The sequence below is a fragment of the Scyliorhinus canicula genome, chromosome 6, assembly GCF_902713615.1.
Source record: "Scyliorhinus canicula chromosome 6, sScyCan1.1, whole genome shotgun sequence".
Taxonomy (NCBI): domain Eukaryota; kingdom Metazoa; phylum Chordata; class Chondrichthyes; order Carcharhiniformes; family Scyliorhinidae; genus Scyliorhinus; species Scyliorhinus canicula.
Window position 1 is genome coordinate 157595148 of NC_052151.1, and position 23715 is coordinate 157618862.

Genomic DNA, 23715 nt, shown 5'->3' on the forward strand with positions numbered 1-23715 from the left:
TTCAAAAGCAACCCTGCGTTTTTAAATAGTAGCAACCAACAGAGCTTCCTTGCTTGGTGCTCAGGACTGCAAAATCTTGAATCTTGTGCAGTGGGTTCACACCATGTCCGCCGAGGCAACGGCTTCACCAGATGTCAACTTCCAAACCCAATTAGATGACATCATAGCACAATACCACAGCGTCTTCAAAGGTATGGGCACACTCCCCTATAGATACAAGGTACTGCTGAAGCCGAATGCCACACCTGTGGTACATGCACCGCGTCGGGTGCCGGCACCCTTTAAGGACCGCCTCAAGCAGCAGCTGCAGACCTCCAGGACCAGGGCGTCATTTCTAAGGTCACGGAACCCATGGACTGGGTTAGCTCCATGGGTTGTGTCAAAAAACCATCAGGGGAACTTTGCATTTGTATCGACCTCAAAGATTTGAACCATAACATCATGAGGGAACGCTACCCTATACCTAAACGAGAAGAGCTCACCAGCAAAATGGCTCACGCCAAGTTTTTCACGAAGTTGGATGCCTCCAAGGGGTTTTGGCAAATACAGCTGGACACAAGTCGAAAGCTGTGCACATTTAACATCCCGTTTGGTCGTTACTGTTACAACCTTTGGCATCATCTCCGCCTTGGAGGTGTTCCACCGAATAATGGAGCAAATGATGGAGGGCATCGAGGGGGGGTGCAAGTGTACGTCGATGATATCATTGTCTGGTCCACAACTCCTCAGGAGCACATCGATCGCCTCAAACGAGTGTTCCACAGGATCCACGAGCATGGCCTCCGACTCAATAGCGCCAAATGCTCGTTCGGTCAACCAGAATTCGCCGCCCGCCGCAGAGACTGAATTTATAGACTGAATGTTGCCTTACCTTGTGATCCGTTTACACATCTGTACATATTGTTTCTTCCTAATTTGTTATCTGCCCCAGATACCTTCCCATGTAAATACGTTCATACTTTGTATAATCAGGCTCCTACGCACACACTCACTATTTATTGACCTATACACATTTTTGAAAAGTAAAACAAAAACGGTGGGGGGGAGGGGGGGGGAAGATGTCATAATATACGCACAAGTATATGATGGTGCACAAACAGGCAGTGATTGACACACAGGATGAGCAATGAACACACAGAACACAGCAGCCAATCACCAGACAGGACATGTCCACTATAAAGCCAGAGGGCACTAGTTTTCCCGCTCTCTCGGGATCCATCCTCTGAGACAGTCAGAGCCCGTAAGCAACAGCTAGAACACACACCATGTGGTAGTAAGATAGTCTGGGCAGGTTAGCCTCAGGTCTCCAGTCATGTCGGCATAGTGTCAACCCGCAGTTAAAGTATGTATGATAGTTAAGAGTTCAATAAAATCGAGTAGCATTTCTTCAAGTGTTGGAAGCCTGTCTCTCTCACCACTGCAGTAAACACAGTCCTCACAGACCCAGCTTACTTAACACATCAGACCCCACATATACTGCTCCACAAAAAATACTTCTAATTGGTACTCAATGCTAAAACTGTAGTGGTATCTGTTGAGTACCTCTAGCAAAGTTTAAATTATGATCATTGGCATTTAGGTCCAAAAGCGTGTGCTACATTTGGACTTTCAAACAGACTAGCCTTATTAGCGATGCAGCCACCTTGGTATCCATTTTCAGTCTGCCCAAACTAGCTTTCAGAACAGGAAATAGATACAGAAGTAGCATTTACTTAATGAGAAACATTGGTATTGACACTGGGGAAGCTCAACATAGGCAATAATATACCTTTCAAATTTAACTGCGAGAACTATCTCCCTACATCCTAGACATGGTGAAAGGCATTCTTCCCTCGAATGTTGGTACTCACTGATGAAACCCAAATATAATTTTTATTGAACTTTGTTGCAGATTAAAGATTGTATTCTGTACATGTCCGTATCATTCTTCTCTGGCCTGGAGGACACCATTTACTCCACTTAGAAATTAAAGCATGTATTCAACGTTTCTGGTCAAAGACTTTGCTTGGAATGTTGTTACACATTTGCAAGTGAATCAATCCAGTGCCTCTTCTCCCCTTTGTAAATATTAATCTTAGGTTTGTATTGCAATGTAGCTGATGTAAAAGACCATGTTCAAACTCTGACCAACTGTAGAATTTATTTTAAAAAGTTACTTGTGGCAGTAATATGCAGTACATACAACAATGTCAATGACAGCTTCCTTTGATGTGGAGTTGACTTTCAGCCTTTATCATATTGTGCTGTGGAGCTATTAGCAACATACATAGAAGAATGTGCACAAACTAAAATCCGATGATGCATTTCTGTTCCTCAGGATACCAGAAGCTCCAAACATTTCACAACTGAATTCATCAGGGCATCAAATGAATGGAATTGCTTTTGCCCTGAACGATGGATTAAAATTTCTACAACATATGCTGTAGAGTAGATGTATTGAACAGATTGTTTTGAGCTCCCTTCCAGAAAGGCTGTAGTGCTATAACTGTCGACCAACTAAGAAGTGGCCTGTAGTTTGATTAACATTGGTCCGGCTCTTGTGCCCCAGTTTCTGTTGCAACATAAAAATGTAACTCAATGTCAAATCCCTCAGCAATCTTTTAAAATTTATCAGAAGGCGGCATGTGGCGCAGTGGATAGCACTGGGACTGCAGCGCTGAGGACCCGGGTTCGAATCCTGGCCCTGGGTCACTGTCTGTCTGGAGTTTGCACATTCTCCCCGTGTCTGCGTGGGTTTTACCCCCACAACCCAAAGATGTGCAGATTAGGTGGATTGGCCACGCTAAATTGCCCCTTAATTGGAAACAAATATATATAATTGGGTACTCTTATAAAAAAAAATTTAAAAATTCCTCTCAGCAAGCAAAGCAAAGCATGAAGAATGGGAGGGAAAGACAACGCAAATAAATGTCCATTGCAAATGTGATTTTCATAGTTGTGTTTATTTAAAATTTCACCGCATTATTCTCATCCCTCTAACAACCAATTCAGAGCAGCACTGGTCAGAAAGTTTGGTGAAAGGACCAGACGGAGCAAAATAAAATACAAAATAGAACAGGGAATTGAAATCGGAATTGTTCCCTTATCTCGACCAAACAGAAGCTGATGTTGTAAGATACTCCACTTACAAATAATTTACTTGCAATACAGGACAGTATCAGTTGTAGTTAAAAGGTAATTAAAATATTTACACATTTACATCTTTGAAGTTACAATTGCTAATTACAAACTGGGCAGATGCGCAGTTTCACAGTAGCTTTAGACACTGAATATTAAAGCTGTCTCCTTCACGACAGGCCACTGACTCCAGCAAGCTCTGCTTTTTCTGCATACTTCGAGACGATTCAAGCTCATACATAGTGGTCAGGTTAAAAAGAACACTTTCGTGCAGGTAATGTTTGGGATCCTGCTGTACGAGTCCTTCCAGCTGCCTGAGGGAGTCCTTCAGTTTTCCCAAGTACAGCAAACATACGGCTGCATTATTATTCGCCTAAAGAGAAAGTACAGGTGAAAATGGCAGAAACATGCCCAATGATTGATTTACTTAATAAGCACACCTGCAACTGGGTGCCACAGCTATCAATATTTTTTTAGTCTGAAAGGTATTTTGTTAAAATATCCTATTTTATTTTCATGACTCTTTCATCACAGAATGATACCTTTCAGCTCAATACATATGCGATCTCATCCCATTATGCTGCTCTTTCCACATTCCCTTTAATATTTTTCATATATTTAATTCCCCTTAAAAACAACATAGGCAAGACTAGGATAGAGGACCTGCTGGGGGATTATCAGGCACTTGGAACTAAATGAAAGAACAGGTCCTCAAGGGTTATAATCTCTGGATTACTACCCGAGCCACGTGCAAATTGGCAGAGGGATGAGAAAATTAGGGAAGTAAATGTGTGGCTAAAGGGGTGATGCGGGAAAGAGGGGTTCCATTTCATGGGGCATTGGCATCAGTATTGGAACAGGAGGGATTTGTACCATTGGAACTGCCTCCACCTGAACCGATCAGGGACCTGTGTTCCAGCAGAAAGGATAAATAGGATGGTGACAAGGACTTTAAACTAGTAAATGAGGGAAAGGGAAGGGTAAACCTACAGGAAGTATAATGGTTAACTGGAAGCAAAGCAGATTAGCACATCGGGGGGTGGGTTCAACTACATAAAAAATTATGAAAAATGTTAAAGGCAAGGAGAACCCAGGAGATGTCATTAATGGAGGTGTTAGGATTCACAAAAAGGTATAAAAACTAGCATAAGAGCAATTTACCTGAATGCCCGTAGCATTCAAAATAAGGAAAATGAGTTGACGCCACAAATCGTCGCGAATGAGTTTGATTTAGTGGCCATTACAGAGATATGGTTGCAGGATCATCACGACTGGGAGCTAAATATCCAGGGGTATCAGACCATTCGGAAGGACGGACAAAAAGGCAATGGAGGTGGTGTAGTTCTGATATTTAAGGATGACATAAGGACGGTAGTGAGAGATGACGAGGCGTTATGGAGAAAAAAGTTGAATCCATTTGGGTGGAAATATAGAAATAGTAAGGAGGAAAGGTCACTGATAGGTGTAGTCTATAGGGCACCAAATAATAATATTATGGTGGGGAGGACAATAAATAAATAACTGATGCAAGGGGGCACAATGGTTAGCATTGCTGCCTGACAGCACCAGGGACCTGGGTTTCATTCCGACCTCGGCTGACTGTGTGGAGTTTCCACTTTATTCCTGTGTCTGCGTGGGTTTCCTCCGAGTGCTCCGATTTCCTCCCACAGTCCAAAGATCTGCAGGTTCGGTGGATTGGCTATGTTAATTTGCCCCTAGGTGGGTTACAGGGATAGGGTGGCGGATTGGACTTCGGTAGGGTGCTCTTTCAACGGGTCGGTTCAGACTCGATGGGCCAATTAGCCTCCTTCCGCAAAGTAGGGATTCTATGATTCGATGTAAAAATGGTACAGCAATTGTCATGGGAGATTTTAATCTACATGTCCATTGGTCAAACCAGGTCGGTCAAGGAAGCCTTGAGGAGGAGTTCATAGAACGTATCCACGTTAATTTCCTCGAACAGTATGTAATGGAACCTAGGAAGAAGCAAGCTATCCTAGATATAGGGCTGGTTTAGCTCAGTGGGCTAACAGCTGGTTTGTGATGCAGAATAAGGTCAGCAGCGCAGTTCAATTCCCGTAACAGCTTACCCGAACAGGCGCCGGAATGTGGCAACTAGGGGCTTTTCACATTAACTTCATACTTGTGACAATAAAAGGTTATTATCTGGTCCTGTGTAATGAAACAGGAATAAATAATGATTTCATAGTTAGGCACCCTCTTGGAAGGAGCGGTCACAGTATAGTTGAATTTAAAATGCAGATGGAGAGTGAGAAGGCAAAATCCAATACCAGTGACTTGTGCTTAAACAAAGGAAATTACAATGGGATGAAGGAGAAGTTGGCTAAAGTAGACTGGGAGCAAAGGCTTAATTGCGGGACAATTGAGGAACAGTGGAGGACTTTCAAAGCGATTTTTCAGTGCTCAGCAAAGTGTATACCAGTGAATAGGAACGACTGTAGGAAAATGGGTAATCAGCCATGGATACCTAAGGAAATAAAGAAGGGGTTCAAACTGAAAAATGCATACAAAGTGGCAAAGATTAGTGGAGAATTAGAGGACTGGGAAATCTTTAAAGGTCAACAGAAAGCAACAAAAAAAGCTATAAAGAAAAGTAAGATAGATTATGAGAGTAAACAAGCTCAGAATATAAAAAGATAGCAAAAGTTTCTACAAATAAATAAAATGGAAAAGCATAGCTTTGGTAAACATTGTTCCTTTAGAGGATGAGAAGGGATATTTAATAATGGGAAATGAGGAAATGGTTGAGACATAGAACAGGTATTTGTTTCGGTCTTCACAATGGAACACAAATGACATGCCAATAATTGATGGCAAGGAAGTTTTGGCAGGTGAGAACCTAGAAATGATCAGTATCACAAAGGAGGTCATGTTGGGCAAGCTAATGGGGCTAAAAGTAGACAAGTCTTCTGGCCCTGATGGAATGCATCCCAGGTACTAAAAGAGATGATGGGAAATAACAAATTTGCTAGTGGTAATTTACCAAAGTTTGCTGGACTCTGGTGTGGTTCCGGCAGATTAGAAAACAGCAAACGTGACGCCACTGTTTAAAAAAGGAGGTAGACAAAAGGCAGGTACCAAAGGGTTAGCTTAACTTCTGTAGTGAGGAAAATGTTTAAATCTACCATTATGGAAGAAATAGCGAGACACCTGGATAATGGCCACTAAATCAAAAAATTTAGCAGGCGTAGCATGGGTTCATGGGAGATAGTTCATGTTTAATTAATTTACTCGAATTCTAAGACGATGTTACAAGCACGGTGGAGAATGGGGAACCGGTGGATGTAGTATATCTGTATTTCCAAAGACATTCGACAAGGTGCCGCACAAAAGGCTGCGACAAAAGTTAAAGGTGCATGGTGTTACGGGTAATGTACTAGCATGGACAGAGGATTGGTTAACTAACAGAAAGCAACGATTGGGGATAAATGGGTGTTTTCTGGTTGGTGATCAGTGGCTAGTGGTGAGCCTCAGGGATCAGTTTTGGGACCACAATCTTTAACAATTTACATAGATGATTTGGAGTTAGGGACCAAGTATAATGTGTCAATGTTCACAGATGACACCAAGATTAGTGGTAGAGCAAAGTGTGCAGAGGAGCCGGAAAGTTTGCAGAGGGATGCAGATAGTTTGAGTGAGTGGGCAAGGGCCTGGTAGATGGAGTACAATGTCAGTAAATGAAAGGTCATCCATTTTAGCAGGGATAATAGCAAAATGGACTATTATTTAAATGGTAAAAAATTGCAGCACGCTGCTGGGCAGAGGGATCTAGATGTACTTGTGCATGAATCGCAAAATGTTAGTTTGCAGGTGCAGCAGGTAAATGGAATTTTGTCCTTCATTGCTAGAGGGATGAATTTTAAAAACAAGGAGGTTATGTTGCAGCTGTATAGGGTGCTGGTGAGGCCACACCTAGAGTACTGCGTACAGTTTTAGTCTCCTTACTTGAGAAAGAATGTACCGGCTGGGGGTGGGGGATGCAGAGGACATTCACTAGGTTGGTTCCGGAGTTGGGAGATTGGCTTAAGAACAGAGACTGAGAAGGCTGGAACTATACTCATTGGAATTTAGAAGAATGATGGGGAATCTTACAGAAAGAGATAAAATTATGAAGGGAATAGATAAGATAGAAGCAGGGTGGCTATTTCCCCTGGCGGGTGAAACCAGAACCAGGGAGCATAGCCTCAAAATAAGGGGAAGCAGATTTTCAACCGCAGGCTTGAAGGGCCAGATGGCCTATTGCTGCTCCTAGTTCTTACGAAATAATTTTCCTGGCTTCAATAGCCAATTGCGGTAATGCATGTCATACCATGGGGAAAAAATATCTTGCCCCTATTTATGTTTCTAAACAAATCCTAAATATTATGGCAAATTTATGCCAATCAAATTATAAATGCATCGGAAAGTAGATTCCCAAAGGTGAAAATGTACAGTACAGCATAGATGGTTTACAGACTGATGACATTTGTTACCTATGGGAAAGGTTTGTGGTGAATGGGTGTGAAAGGAGCACGAATGGAGAGAGATCACCAGGAACAATAGAGGTTTCAAAGAATTCTGGAGGCAATTTGTCCAACACGGAAAAGACAAATAATCCCTCCCGTATTAGGAGACCAGAAGATAAGCGGTGCAGGTCAAAAGTACATCAATCAGGAAACAGCTTTCTAGAGGGAGGAGGCATTCTTGACACTAAACAAAGCAATATAGTACTCATTAAACTGACAACAGCACTTCCGGTTGCGGTGATGCGGAGCTAAGCCGCACGTTCGGTGGCTCCCGCTTTTTCGGTCTTTTGGGCTCTTTTAAGGGCCCGTAGCGGCGCTAGCTGGACTTTTCCCGGTGGGGGAACACATCTGCTGCTTTTATCTGCCAGTGGATGGACTGGACCAGGAGCGAGGCGGGCAAAAAATCGGCTTTGGAGCAAAGAAAGGTGCGAGGCAGGAAGAACAAGATGGCGGCGGGCGGGGAACCGGCAGCGTGGCAGCAGTGGGTGCAGGAGCTGCTTCAGAGAGCTGAAAGCTGAGCTGCTGGAACCGCTTAAGGCCTCAGTGGATAAGCTCATGGCGACTCAGACGGCTCAGGGTGCGGAGATCCGCGAGTTACGGCACAAGGCCACGGAGAACGAGGATGAAATCCTAGGCCTGGCAGTTAAGGTGGAATCGCACGAGGCGGTCCACAAAAAATGGCAAGCGAGGATGGAGGAAATGGAGAACCGCTCGCGGTGGAAGAACTTGCGGATCCTGGGCCTACCGGAGGGGCTGGAGGGATCGGACCTGGGGGCCTGTGTGGCCTTGATGCTGAACTCACTAATGGGTGCGGGGTCCTTCCAAGGGCCCTTGGAGCTGGAGGGTGCCCATCGAGTGTTGCTGAGAAAGCCCAGGCCGAACGAGCCGCCAAGGGCGGTGCTGGTCCGTTTTCACCGCTTTGTCGGACGTGAGTGTGTGCTGAGATGGGCTAAAAAGGAGAGGAGCAGTAGGTAGGAGAACGCAGAGATCCGGATTTATCAGGACTGGAGCGCAGAGGTGGTGAAGAGAAGGGCTGGTTTTAACCGGTCAAAGGCAGTGCTGCACAAGGAAGGGGTGAAGTTTGGCCTGCTACAGCCGGCACGGCTCTGGGTCACTTATAAAGACCTCCAGCTCTATTTTGACTCCCCGGAAGATGTCTGGGCCGTCGTCCAGGCAGAGAAGCTGGACTCGTACTGAGGACTGAGGGGGGGTTGGGGACTGATGTATATTGTCCGGAGGCTCTGTTCTCCCTGGTACTTCTTTGTTGGTCCTTTTTTATTTTTTTCTATTTTTGGGGCTTTTCAACTATTTATTTTGGTGCCTTTTTCACTGGTGGAGGGTTGGGGAGCTGTATTGCAGGCCCGTTGGGTCGCGCGCCCTTTTCTTTCCCGCGTTTTAGGTCGGGGGGCGGGGTTTGAGATGGAAGCGCGGGCTTTTTTCCTGTACTGGAGGCGGAGTGGGAGGGGCCTGCACCAGGCCGGGGGAGTGGCGGTTGTGTCACACCGGGGGGGGGGGGGGGGGGGGGTGGTCGTTGGGGCGGCGGGAGCAGCCGGGGTCAACAGGAGTTGGCTGACTTACGGAAGTACGTCGAGAGGGGCAACGCAGCTAGGGGGGGTCCTAGCTGGGGGGGGGGGGGGGGGGGGGGGTACCAGGTTGCTGCTGGAAGGGCCGAAGGGGAACAGATGGTGATGGGGGGGGGGTCGGGTTGGGGATCTGCCACTGTGGGGAACGGGCGATGGGGGTACTGCGGGCTCGTGGTGAGCCGAGGGAGAGATATGACTGACCAACGCAGAGGGAGGGGGAAGAGCCCCCCCCGATTCGGCTGGTCACATGGAATGTAAGGGGGCTGAATGGGCCGGTTAAGCGGGCCCGGGAGATGGCGCACTTGAAGCGGCTAGGGGCGGACGTGGCAATGCTCCAGGAAATGCACCTTAGGGTGGCGGATCAGGTTAGGCTGAGAAGAGGGTGGGTTGGACAGGTGTTCCATTCGGGGTTGGATGTTAGATGCGAGGAACCGGGGGGTGGCGATTTTGGTGGGAAAGAGCTTGTCGTTTGTAGCTTGTCGTTTGTGGCGTCGAGTGTGGTGGCGGATAGCTGTGGCAGGTACGTAATGGTGAGCGGTAGACTCCAAGGGAGCGGGTGGTGCTGGTTAATGTGTACGTCCCAAATTGGGACGATGCAGGCTTCATGCGGTGCATGCTGAGCCGGATTCCGGACTTTGAGACGGGGGGCTTGATATTGGGAGGTGATTTTAATACAGTGCTGGACCCGGCCCTGGATCGTTCGAAGTCCAGGACTGGTAAGAGGCCGGCGGCGGCCACAGTGCTGAGTGGGTTTGTGGACCAGATAGGAGGGGTGGACCTTTGGAGGTTTATGAGGCCGGGAGGTAGGGATTTCACGTTTTTCTCCCACGTCCATAAGGCTTACTCCCGGATTGACTTTTTTGTCTTCAGCAGGGCGCTGATTCCGAGGGTGGTAGGGGCGGAATACTTGGCGATAGCCATATCAGACCACGCTCCGCACTGGGTGGACCTGGAGCTGGGGGAGGGGAAGGAGGTATGTGGGCGGGTCCGTAGGTGTATAGAGGGGTATTTGGAAGCTAAGGACAATGGGGAGGTGCAGGTGGGGTGGTCTGGGAGGCGTTGAAGGCGGTGGTTAGAGGGGAAATGATTTCCTTTAGGGCACACAGGGAGAGGGGGGAGAAAAATGAGAGGGAGAGGTTGGTAGGAGAAATGGTAAGGGTGGACAGGAGGTACACGGAGGTCCCGGAAGAGGGGCTTTTGAGGAAGCGTCGTAGCCTCCAAGCGGAGTTTGACATATTGACCACCCGGAAAGTGGAGGCGCAGTGGAGGAGGGTGCAGGGGGCGGTATACGAGTACGGGGAGAAGGCAAGTCGGATGCTGGCCCACCAGCGCTGGAAGCAGGAGGCAGCGAGGGAGATAGGGGGAGTTAGAGATGTAGGAGGGAGTCTGATGCGGAGTGCAAGGGGCATTAACGGGGTGTTCAGGACCTTTTATGAGGAGCTGTACCGGTCAGTGCCCCCTGGGGAGGAGGGTGGGATGGACCGCTTCTTGGACAAGCTGGAGTTCCCAAGAGTTGGGGAGGAGCGGGCGGAGGGTCTGGGGGCCCCAATCGAGTTGGAGGAGCTGATCAAGGCGATGGGGAGCATGCAGTCAGGGAAGGCACCGGGGCCTGACAGGTTCCCGGTGGAATTTTACAAGAAGTTTTCAGCCCTGTTGGGCCCGCTGTTAGTGCGGACCCTGAATGAAGCAAGGTAGGGGGGGCCTTGCCCCCGACGATGTCCAGAGCGTTAATTTCTTTGATTTTGAAGCAGGATAAGGACCCCCTCTAGTGTGGATCTTACAGGCAGATCTCGCTCCTCAATGTGGACGCGAAGCTGCTGGCTAAGATACTGGCCAGGGGGGTGGAGGATGTGGTCCCGCAGGTCATTCACGACGACCAAAGGGGTTTTGTGAAGGGGAGGCAGCTGAACATCAATGTGCGGCGGCTTCTTAACGTCATAATGATGTCGGTGGTGGACGGGATGGCGGAGATAGTGGCATCGATGGATGCGGAGAAAGCTTTTGACAGGGTGGAGTGGAGCTACCTGTGGGAGGTGTTGAGAAGATTTGGGTTTGGTGAGGGGTTCATTAGTTGGGTGTGGCTACTGTCCAATGCTCAGGTGGCGAGCGTGGTGACGAATGGGAGGAGGTCGGAGGACTTTCGGTTGTCCCGGGGGACGAGGCAGGTCTTCGCGTTGGGTGGGGGGGGGAGAGAAGAGAGGAGCACTGGCTGTTGCTGTACGCAGACGATTTACTGCTGTACATTGCGGATCCGGCGGGGGGGGGATGCCAGAGGTGATGAGGATCCTGGGGGAGTTCGGAGACTTCTCTGGCTATAAGCTCAATGTGGGGAAGAGTGAGAGGTTTGTGGTGCATATGGGGGACCAGGAGAAAGAGATAGGGGAGCTCCCGCTGAAAAGGGCAGAGGGGAGCTTCAGATACCTGGGAGTCCAGATAGCCAGGAGCTGGGAGGCCCTGCATAGGTTAAACTTCCCGAGCTTGTGGAGCAGATGGAGGAGGAGTTCAGGAGGTGGGATGTGTTGCCACTCTCCCTAGCGGGCAGGGTCCAGTCGGTTAAGATGATGGTGCTCCCGAGGGATTTGTTTCTCTTCCAGTGTTTACCCATTATGATTCCGAAGGCTTTCTTTAGGAGGGTTAACAGGAGCATTACGGGGTTTGTGTGGGCGCAGAAGACCCCGAGGGTGAGGAGGGTATTCTTGGAGCGAGGCAGGGTGGTGGGTGGATTGGCGCTGCCCAACCTGTGTGGGTATTACTGGGCTGTGAACGTGGCAATGATTCGTAGGTGGGTGATGGAGGGGGAGGGAGCTGCATGGAAGAGGATGGAGGCGGCGTCCTGTGTGGGCATGAGTTTAGAGGCGCTGGTGCCGGCCCTGTTGCCGCTCCCCCCAGCAAGGTACACTTCGAGTCCGGTAGTGGTGGCTACCCTCAAAATCTGGGGGCAGTGGAGGAAGCATAGGGGGGTAGTGAAGGCCTCGGTTTGGTCCCGATATGGGGGAACCACCGGTTTGTACCAGGGAGGGTAGATGGAGGGTTTTTGAGTTGGCACAGGGCAGGTATCAGGCGGATGGGGGACCTCTTCCTAGATGGGAAGTTTGCGACCTTAGAGGAGTTCGAGGGGAAGTGGGGAATTCCTTTAGGTACATGCAGATTAGGGCGTTTGTTAGGTGGCAGGTAGCGGAGTTTCTGCTATTGCCGCCAAGGGGGGTTCAGGATAGGGTGCTCTCGGGGGTGTGGGTCGACGAGGGTAGGATCTCTGCAATTTACCAGGTGATGCAGGAGAGAGAGGAGGCCTTGGTGGAGGAGCTGAAAGTGAAGTAGGAGGAGGAGTTGGGGGAGGAGATTGACGAGGGGACGTGGGTGGACGCCCTGGGGAGGGCAAATTCCTCCTCTTTTTACGCACGGTTTAGTCTAATCCAGCTAAAGGTGCTGCATAGGGTGCATATGACTGGGACCAGGCTGAGCCGGTTCTTTGGGAGGGGGGGGGGGGGGGGGGAGAGAGAAGAGGACAGGTGTGGCAGGTGTTCGGGGAGCCCAGCGAATCACACCCACATGTTCTGGGCGTGTCCAGCGTTGGAGGGTTTCTGGAAGGGGGTGGCGGGGACCTTGTCCAGGGTGGTTGGCTCCAGGGTGGAACCGGGCTGGCGGCTCACTATTTCTGGGGTAGCATCGGTGCCGGGAGTGCAAGAGGCGAGAGAGGCCGGTATTCTGGCCTTTGTGTCCCTCGTAGCCCGGCGAAGGATCCTTTTGCAGTGGAGGGACGCGAAGCCCCCAAGCCCAGAATCCTGGATTAGTGACATGGCCGGGTTCATTAAACTGGAGAGGGTCAAGTTTGACCTGAGGGGGTCGGTGCAAGGGTTCTTCCGGCGGTGGCAGCCTTTTCTTGATTTCCTGGCGGAGCATTAGAGGGTGGGCACCTTCAGCAGCAACCCGAAGGGGGGAGGGGGGGTATTGTTTTTCTCCTTTCGTTGTTGGATAAAATTTGTGGTTGGAAAATTTGAATAAAAATTATTTAAAAAAAAAAATTAAGCTGACAACAGGCATGTTTGTTGAGGTGAGGTAGTACTCGGATGTATAGCTGAATATCAAGGAGCTAGAATCTAGATGATGACAATTTTAACATGATCGTCAGGAACTACATCGATACAAGATATCTGAAAGGAATTTTTTGTTAAAAAATGTATTTTCTGAAAGTAGAATAAACTTGATGATGACAAAGAAGGAACAGCTCAAAGCTCGCAACATGGAAAATGCAACATTTCCAGTTACATAAATATGCGAGACTGGCAGCTCAGTATCTAAAGCAGGATATTTTCGGAAAGTGCAAGAATATTCCCAATAGTGAAAATTACAACTGAATATGATTAATCTAGGTCACTGTGGATGTAAAAATATTAAACAACATACCATAGTCTCTCACTTACCACTGGATTGCTTGGGTCTAATTTGGTAACTTCATTGAAGTATTTATGGGCTTCAGCATAGTTATTCTGACCTAGATGGAGGAATGCTCTATGCAAGAAATAACATCATATTTTCAGCACCAATTTTTTGTTATTAATACTTAATTAAAAGCAACAATATCACAACATATTACAGTGGACTAAAATGAAGTACTGAAACAGGTTATGCTCAGAATTTAAGCCAGGTCCTTGCCGGGGTGCGAGGGAGAGGAGATGGATCTACTTTATGGATTTGCTTATTGTTATGCAAAGCAAATTCATCAACTCCTCAGTTAAAACATACTTTCAGTGCATGTGCGAGGAATGTTATATAGCATAGCAGAACGTAGCATGAAGATGCATTAAAAATTAAGTATCCTTAGGGCTTGAAACACACCAATACTCAGCACCATAAAGGATTGTACTGCGCCCCGAGTCATATGATTTTCACTAGCAGAGCCCTGTTGTACGCTGTCATCCCTTAGCTGCCGCCACATCTTAAATTTATTTCAGTATAAAAATAGAAAATACACAATAGTGAGCAAAGGTCGTGGAGGATGTTGCAAACTGAGAGAGCAAAAATGTGGTTTAGGAGTAGCTGAATCCCCTGGGATTGGAAGATGTGTAGTTGTAGGGAGCCAGAACTACTTTAATTCATCAATTTGACCATCAAACCAACCAACATATCTTTTGCAGGTTTACTCCCCACCCCCTCCCCAGAAACCCCTGAAGAGAAACTTCTGTCACAAGTACACATGCGCACAAATGCCTGTTGGAGCAGATTTCTACAAAAATAAACAATTCCAGTTTTTACATTGCTGTAATTATGCATTAACCGACCAGAATTAATTTCCCGCCATGCTTCCCTGATTTCATGCTGGAGAAAGCCTGCTGCTAGACCGCTATCAATGTCGTTCAGCAAAAAAAGCTGAAGACACCTTATAGCAGCTTGGGCTCTGCTCATCCCCACTCTGATAAAATTGGGTTGTTTTGTCAGGAGACTGCGGTTACAGACTTAGTTTTTACTACGTACTCTGCAGCAAATTGCACTTGAAACATACCGGCAGGTTGCTCTCTGTGCTGCTGTTGTGGTGCAGCTTTTAATTAGTTATTTAAAAAGAACACAAGCATCAACAGTTCAAATTAAAAATGTGCTTAAACTTAAGAGTATCTTGCTGCAAAAGGCACCAAACCAGGGCTTACATATAAATGTGTCAAGTGCGAGTTATCGATGATGGAATGACTATAAGCCACTAAAGGTGAAATGCATTATAAGGTAGGGAAAGAAAAGAATTAAAGCAGAATAAGAGTCAAGATAAAGTAACAAACTGCACTGCTTCTGTAGCAAAGGACTGGAGTCAAAAATATAGAAGGTGACTGAAATAGAGCACAAATCTGATAAAGAGGTATTAAGAGATAGGTGGAAGACAATAATTGAAAAGCACAAATGCACAAGCATTAGCCATGATCATCTCTATCTCAAGGTTATGATACAGCCTCAGTCGGCAAACTATTAAATTCTAATAAGGACAGCGGGATGTGTATTATAAAAATAAATTGTCCTCTGCCAAGACATCAGCTGCTCTTTTACCCATGCATTATATGGACAGGCTTTCAATTGGCCAGCAAATCAATGCTTTGAATTTTGTGATAGGGATAAAAGTGAGGTTTGCCAATGCTCAGCACTATGAAGAAGCAAGTCAGATAGTAACTTCCAGCATATATACATTTAAACATGGAAATCAAGGAGTTGCTGTCTGATTTGCCCTGCTCCTCTCCAATTCCTCACTCAGCTACTCAGTCTTGGAACTAAACCAAATGAAGGATGTGAAATTGCAGTATTTGCCCACTACTTACCCAGTAAAACATGCTGACAGAAATTATAGAGCACGTCCGTGCAAGTTCAAGTGTATTTGTAATGGTGTGCTATGTATTATTTACAGTCAAACAACTTCTCCATGTGTGGGCCCTCACTCTCTTCATGTGTTTTCAATTAAGAATTGAATCCAAACTTTAATTTCCTGATTTAGACTGCCTCAGTAAGGATTACTAATCCGATAGGTTGAGGAAACTCATTGTTGTTTCTTACAGAGCCCCAGGTCCCCAGTGTTGTACGCCTGATTACCATAAGATGCCATGAAAAGTCTGTGGGCAGCAGTAATGGTCATGAAGTGTGCCATGTATTTACCACTGGCTGCAAAATCCAGGCCAATACATCTTCCACCAGTGGCAAGAAGCGCTCCTTGTGAGCCGTGCTGTCAGCATCTCTTGTGAAACTGCAAAATAGCTTGCAATACTTCACCATTTCCTCTATAACTAACACAGGGGTTTTGAAATTATGGGACCCAGCCAATGAACTGGAACATATACATTTGAAAATATATCTTTTGACTTACCTGTTCATTTGAATGATTATATTCTGATGCAGCTCATTTCCTAATTTTGGACTAATTTTCTCAACTTCTTGAAAATATTTCTCAGCTGTTTTGATGTCACCAATCTAAGGACAGGATGAGGACAATATTGAGGTACCAATTTAAACATGGCACACACATCAATGTAATAATCCAGGCAGAACAATTTTGAATTTTTGGTAACAGGAAAAGTAACTTGGCACAAAAATTCTCTCTCAACATTGTTTTTAACTACATTTGTTAACCATTCTACTCTATCCACAAGCCATTTCAAACAACTTATATCATCAATTTCAATGGCTGATCCTGTTAAGCTATTGCACGAGAGATGCAAAAGTAAAAGTACAAAATTCTTCTTTCACATTAACGTCACAGACAAAAAGAAAATGCGTTGAATTGTTATATAAAACTGAATACCCAAGGAAAATGAAAACTGCAGCAGTGGATAGATAATATGCTCAGTAAGTGGAATATATTCATAGAATTCCTACAGTGCAGAAGGAGGCCATTCAGCTCATCGAGCCTGCACTGACCCTCCGAAAGAGAATCCTACCTCGGCCTACTTCTCCACTGTTTCCCGTAACCCCATCTAACCTGCACATCATTGGACTGTGGGAGGAAACCAGAGCACCTGGAAAGAAAACCATCCAGACAAAAGGAGAACATTCAGACTCTACAGACAGTCACCTCATGCCGGAATCGAATCTGGGTCCCTGGCGCTATGAGGCAGCAGTGCTAACTACTGTAGCACTGTGCAACTCTGGGACAAATCCTCTACAATGCAATGCTTTGAAAATACCAAAACAACATCCAATTCTCATCTCCTGTTCTACATAGTGTATAAATGGAAATGCAATAGCTTTCTACACAGAATGGTAACAAAGGTGTTCTTTTGATTCCCAATGGTTCGTCTGATGAAGGGGATGTGCAACTGAGCCATAGATTAGAAAATATCTGGTCTCCATTTTCAGGCCACGAATATGCTAAATTACATATTTCTTAATCACAGTCGACTAACAACATGACATTTCTAATAAGCTTCAATCTTGCAAATGCTTTGGTGATGAGTAGGGGATCGGGCTGGCGTGTATGTGCGGAAGGTTTCAACTTCTAGCAAAAAATGTTTGCGAAGTTAGTGGAACAACCTCTTAGGCCAGTCAAGGTTAGTGTCAACACTAGTGTCAAAGATAGTGTCTTCCTCCTGAACTCACAAAACCACTGAGAAGGGTTGGGACTCTTTTGTGGAGCAGTCACAAATCTATTGCCTAGGCCATTCACTGCCCAGCACAAATTGGCTGCCCAGATCTACTTTAAAATTGCCACACTGGTCTATGTACATAATCGGCTTCCTGCCCGAAACAGGTAGACATGCTCAGGGTTACCTGAAAATTGCATTAGGTATTCCTCAAGTATTCCCACAGATATTTCCCTGTCTGTGCACTTATCAGGTGATAGTTGAAAAAATAGCCTTTGCTATCTCTCAGATTCCACTCTTCTACAAGTTCAAGTGCACAAAATAATTTCCAACCATAGTAACTGTATGGCTTGCGACTACAGTCTGCTACTTACGACTGCACCACAGGAAAACTAATACAATTTCCACTCTAATTTCAAACTCCAACAATCTAATCTTTACCAATGAGCAATTACCAAAAAATGAACAATCTGGTTCAAGTTCAAATTTGCTTGGCTAATTTACATTTCACACTTTTCTTATTCTGTGAATCATGACCAGCTTAGTTTCACAATAGCCATGAATCACGATCTGCCTGATATTTACTTAAAATAAATGTAGTATCCTGGAAACAACACAATTGCCATAACATAGATACTCTTTTGCACAAGATCAATGTTTTAATTTGTCAGTGCTGCACTGACATCTGAGAAATAAAATGAATGTACTTTTAACACTTGTTTGACAAGTACTAATACAATTGATGCATTATCACTCTGTGACTTATGCTGTAAATCACACTGTTTTGTGCCCTGATCGTCCCGTGAAAATTTACTGCGGAATCTCTCAGAATATGAATTTGAATATTCCACATTGAATGTAAATGACGACTCAGGGATCTCAGAAGCAACACAGCCAGTAGCTTACCTAATCTGCTTCAATTAATCAGACAAATATTGCATTGACCAAAGAGACAGGACTTGCTATACTGAACTTGATCACTTACAAAACATTGTTTAAATTGAGATATCAGTTGCCATATTTAGATTTTTGGAATATTTTAGGTACCAATCTTCATTTTTAACCATTTATATGGGAGATAACTGTGGTGAATGTAATATATAGATGTATATATGTTAATTCACACTGTCTTTGTAAGCGCAGTAGCGCTGTCCTACCACTAGGGGGAAGTAGCGCCGGGAGCACTCAAACATGTACTGGGCTCCGCCCACGACTCCTCCCCCTAGTGCAGCTGCATAAATACCCTTGTCCAGAGTCAGCCTGAGTTTACTACGAGTTCATCAACGGGTAACAGGCTGGCTCTGAAGTAAGTCGATTAAAGCCTAGATTCATATCGGAAACACGTGTCTGGTGAATTGATGGTTCCATCAATTTAATCTTCTTAAGAACAGTAAAGATCGATTATGGAATCGGCCCTCAAGCCCGGACGCCTGGAACTCGACCCGCAGGATGCAGAGGCTAAAGAAATCTTCTCCCACTGGATCCGGTGCTTCAAGGCCTACCTGGCAGAAGCGAGCACAGCCGAAACGACAGAGGATCAGAAGCTAAGTCTACTGCACGTGAGGGTGAGCCACAGAATCTCTACGCAACTAAACTCGTCCAGTTCATATACTGCGGTCCTAGCAGTTCTCGATAAAATTTATGTAAGGCCCATTAATTAAGTTTACGCTCGCCATGTGTTCACGACTCGCCGCCAGCGGCCCACAGAATCACTCGCCGAATTCCTAAGGGAACTCAATAATTTGTCCAATGACTGTAATTACCAAGCCGTTACCGTGGCTGAACACAGGGAATTGGCAGTACGCGATGTTTTTGTAGCGGGCCTCAGGTCTAACTATGTGCGCCAACGACTGCTGGAAAAGGGGGCCCAGGACTTAGAAACGACTGTGGAAGCTGCTACCACGATGGAGGTCTGCTTCCGCAGCCTTAACACGTTCCCCGCGACCCAATCATGGGCGCCCGACCAGCGACTCCCCCAGGCCTGTGCTACACGGCCGCCCAGCCACCACGCTGCCCCAGCCAGCCACTATGCTGCTCCAGCCAGCCACTATGCTGCTCCAGCCTGCCATTTCTGCGGCCAGAACCAGCACCCGCGGCAGCAATGCACGGCCCGCAACGCGACCTGCAGCAGCTGCGGGTGAAAAGGCCAGTACGCAAGAGCGTGCCTCGCAAAAAGGGCCCCAGCTTCCAACTCCCCAGCGACTCGCAGTAATCGCTCCCCTCACTCGCAGGCCAGCGGGGCCCGAAACGCTGCAGCCTATGCCCCGACTCCGCCCCCTCCAGCCACGTGCGATCCATGGGGGCCGCCATCTTGGAAAACCTCCACCACGCGGCCGGCCACGTGCAACTCATGGGGGCCGCCATCTTGGACGCCATCTTACTCGCTGCCCGCCACGTGCGACCCACGGGCCCGATCGGCATTGCCGCGTTTTGACAACTCTGCGGAAGATTTCGAATTCGACTATGAACTCAGAGGGCAGTCATCACGGGGCCACTCCAGCACAGCTGATTGAGCCGCCGACTACCCGCAACTCAGCGCGGTCACCCTGGACCAATCACGACCAAAGAATCTACGAAACTCGATGGCAGAGGTCCATATCAAAGGGTACAAAACGCCATGCCTCTTCGACTCCGGGAGCACGGAGAGCTTCATACATCCAGACCTGGTAAGACGCTGTTCGCTCCCCGTTTTCCCCGTGCAGCAAACTATCTCGCTCGCTTCAGGCTCCCATTCGGTCCAGATCCAGGGGCGCACCGTCGCGACACTCACAATCCAAGGCGCTAGCTATTCGAAATTTAAACTCTACGTTTTGCCAGAACTCTGCGCGCCACTCTTATTAGGCCTAGACTGCCAATGCAACCTCAAGAGCCTCACCCTCAGCTTCGAAGGGCCCCTGCCCCCACTCACGATCTGCAGCCTCGCTACGCTGCGAATCCCCCCCCCCACTCCTCTCTTTGCCAATCTCACTAAGGACTGTAAACCCGTAGCCACTCGTAGCAGACAGTATAGCCTGCAGGATAGGGTATTTATCAGAGCAGAGGCCCGAAGGCTACTCATAGAGGCCAGCAATAGTCCCTGGAGAGCTCAGGTGGTGGTCGTTAAGACCGGGGAAAAATTCCGTATAGTGGTCAACTACAGTCAGACCATGAATAGATTTACGCTCCTCGACGCGTATCCCCTCCCCAGGATTGCAGACATGGTAAACCAGATCGCCCAGTACTGGCTCTTTTCCACGGTATATCTGAAGTCTGCATACCACCAGCTCCTAATCCGCCCGGAGGACCGCCATTCACGGCATTCGAGGCCGATGGCCGCCTCTTCCATTTCCTCCGGGTCCCTTTCGGCGTCACTAATGGGGTCTCGGTGTTCCAACGAGCAATGGACCGAATGGTGGACCAGTACGGGCTGCTGGCCACGTTTCCGTACTTGGACAATGTCACCATCTGCGGCTATGACCAGCAGGACCACGACGCCAACCTCCACCGTTTTCTCCAGACGTCACAGAAACTGAACCTCATGTACAACAAGGAGAAATGCGTTTTCCGCACAACCAGACTAGCCATCCTTGGCTATGTCGTGGAAAACGGAGTCCTGGGCCCAGACCTGGACCGTATGCGCCCCCTCTTAGAACTCCCTTCCCCTCATTGTCCCAAGGCCCTCAAACTGTGCTTGGGATTTTTTTCCTACTACGCCCAATATGCGGACAAAGCCCGCTCACTCTTTAGGACCACACGATTCCCCCTGTCAGCCGAGGCACGCCAGGCCTTCGACGGCATCAAGGAGGACATCGCCAAAGCGGTCATGCGGGCGGTGGATGAATCCACTCCATTTCAGGTAGAGAGCGATGCCTCAGAGGTAGCTCTTGCAGCCACGTTCAATCAGGCAGGGAGACCAGTTGCATTTTTATCCCGTACCCTCTCCGCTTCAGAACTCCGACACTCCTCAGTCGAGAAAGAAGCACAAACCATTGTGGAGGCTATCCGTCACTGGAGGCACTACTTCGCAGGTAGGAGGTTCACCCTCATCACCGACCAAAGATCGGTTGCCTTCATGTTCGACAACTCGCAAAGGGGCAAAATAAAAAACGACAAAATTCTGAGGTAGAGGATCGAACTCTCCACCTACAATTACGATATCAAATATCGACCCGGGAAGCTCAACGAGCCTCCGGATGCCCTATCCCGCGGGACATGCGCCAGCGCGCAGATTGACCAATTGAAAGTCATCCACAATGACCTCTGCCACCCGGGGGTCACCCAGCTCGCCCACTACATCAGGGCCCGAAACCTGCCTTTCTCCAACGAGGAGGTAAAAGCGGTCACCAGGGACTGCCCGATCTGTGCAGAGTGCAAACCGTATTTCTATAGACCAGACAGGGCCCACCTGGTCAAGGCTTCTAGGCCCTTTGAACGCCTCGCGATTGATTTCAAAGGGCCACTCCCCTCAACTAACAAGAATGTTTACTACTTAAACGTCGTAGACGAGTTCTCCCGTTTCCCATTCGCTATCCTGTGCCCCGACATGATCTACCACACAGTCATTAGGGCCCTGCATAGCATCTTCACCCTGTTTGGTTTCCACAGCTACGTACACAGCGACCGGGATTCGTCCTTCATGAACGACGAGCTGCGTCAGTACCTGCTCTACAAGGGCATTGCCTCGAGCAGGACTACCAGCTACAACCCCAGAGGGAACGGGCAGGTGGAAAGGGAGAACGCGACAGTCTGGAAGACCGTCCTATTGACCCTCCGGTCTAGAAAGCTCCAAGTCTCCCAGTGGCAGGAAGTTCTCCCAGACGCGCTCCACGCTATTAGGTCCCTTTTGTGTACGGCGACCAACCAGACCCCTCACGAGAGGCTCTTCATTTTTTCCAGGGGCACTACCACAGGGGTCTCACTTCCGGCATGGCTGAGGACGCCCGTCCCCGTACTTCTGAGGAAACACGTCAAGGCGCACAAAACCGACCCCCTTGTTGAAAAGGTGCGCCTGCTCCACTCCAACCCCCAGTACGTATTCGTCGAGTTCCCTGATGGCCGTCAGGACACAGTATCGATCTGGCAGCCGCCGGATACAGCGCCCCCTCTATCCCCACAGAAGGACCTCCCACACTACACCCCATGCTGCCGCCCCCTTGCGCCCCCAGTCGAACCTGGAGAGTATGAAGCTCGGATAAAACCCTCCCTGGAGTCCACCATCGTACCCCAGCACACAACACCCATCCAGCCACCGCAAGAGGCTGCAACCCCGGTTCTCCGCAGGTCACAGCGGACAATTCGACCACCGGATAGACTGACTTTATAGACCACCACCCCTGCCGGACTTGATTTTTTTGCAGGGGGTGAATGTGGTGAATGTAATATGTAGATGTATATATGTTAATTCACACCGTCTTTGTAAGCGCAGTAGCGCTGTCCTACCACTAGGGGGAGTAGCGCTGGGAGCACTCAGGAACTTGTACTGGGCTCCACCCTTGGCTCCGCCCACGACTCCTCCCCCTAGTGCAGCTGTATAAATACCCTTGTCCAGAGTCAGCCTGAGTTCACTACGAGTTCATCAATGGGTAACAGGCTGGCTCTAAAGTAAGTCGATTAAAGCCTAAATTCATATCGGAAACACGTGTCTGGTGAATTGATGGTTCCATCAATAACATTAGTTATTTAAGCTTATTAAACAAATGGAAGTGGAGGAGGAGGGGTGCAGGGTTTTTTTTGGGGGGGGGGGGGGGGGAAAGAGTGCAAAGTGTGAACAGGGCAAAACGGTCCAATTTTGAGAGCATGTCTCACACTTCAAATGAATGAAATATTTCACAGCATAATGATTTGTGAAATATTCAGGCAAACCTGTTGGCTGCTTTAAATAGGGCCCCTTTATGTACTAATGAGAGGTCTAATGTCTTTTTAAGGATCCTCATCTTGGAAACTGGTCAGAACCTGTTTAACTGCTTTCTCTGCAGCATAACATGTATTTCTTAAAGATCTGTAATGATTTGGTTACCTGCAAATGCTTGCATTCCAAGCATTGGCATGTCTGACTTTGTCTTCTCTCTCTCTAACAATTTGTAATTTGTTCAATATAAAACATGAAAACTGAATAAAAAACATTTATAAATGTTTCTGGATTATACCTCTCCATTCACCGGAGGAAGGAGCTGCGCTCGGAAAGCTCGTGTTTGAAACAAACCTGTTGGACTTTAACCTGGTGTTGTAAGTCTTCTTACTATTTCTTAAAGGGACTCTGAAGACTACCAATGTAAAGGTCACTTTTTTAACTTACAATAATATGGAGCCAAAGGGAGCATGAATGCTCATTCCAACTTCACAGTATCACTGTCGGACCCCAGCATTCCCTTGTCCTATAGGAGCTGGCCCAAACTAGTCCAGCAGAAATCACTGCGCTGCCTCAAGAGGACCAACAGGCACCTGAAACTCATCAGAATTATT

The 23715-nt window shown here is 47.6% G+C and overlaps 1 protein-coding gene across 3 annotated transcripts in view; it reads right to left on the minus strand.

The window, feature by feature from the left end:
- Positions 1 to 2923: 2923 nt before the first annotated feature.
- trappc12 (trafficking protein particle complex 12) overlaps positions 2924 to 23715 on the minus strand; it is a 150472-nt gene continuing 129680 nt past the window's right edge. For 2 of the 3 annotated variants that reach the window (XM_038800320.1, XM_038800319.1), the window contains 3 exons: positions 16062 to 16165; positions 13648 to 13735; positions 3248 to 3490 (listed from right to left, as the gene is read on the minus strand). In XM_038800320.1, coding sequence (XP_038656248.1) covers positions 3248 to 3490; positions 13648 to 13735; positions 16062 to 16165 — 435 coding nt within the window. Of the gene's footprint in view, positions 3491 to 13647; positions 13736 to 16061; positions 16166 to 23715 lie in introns of all 3 variants that reach the window. The other variant, XM_038800321.1, reaches the window with a different exon arrangement.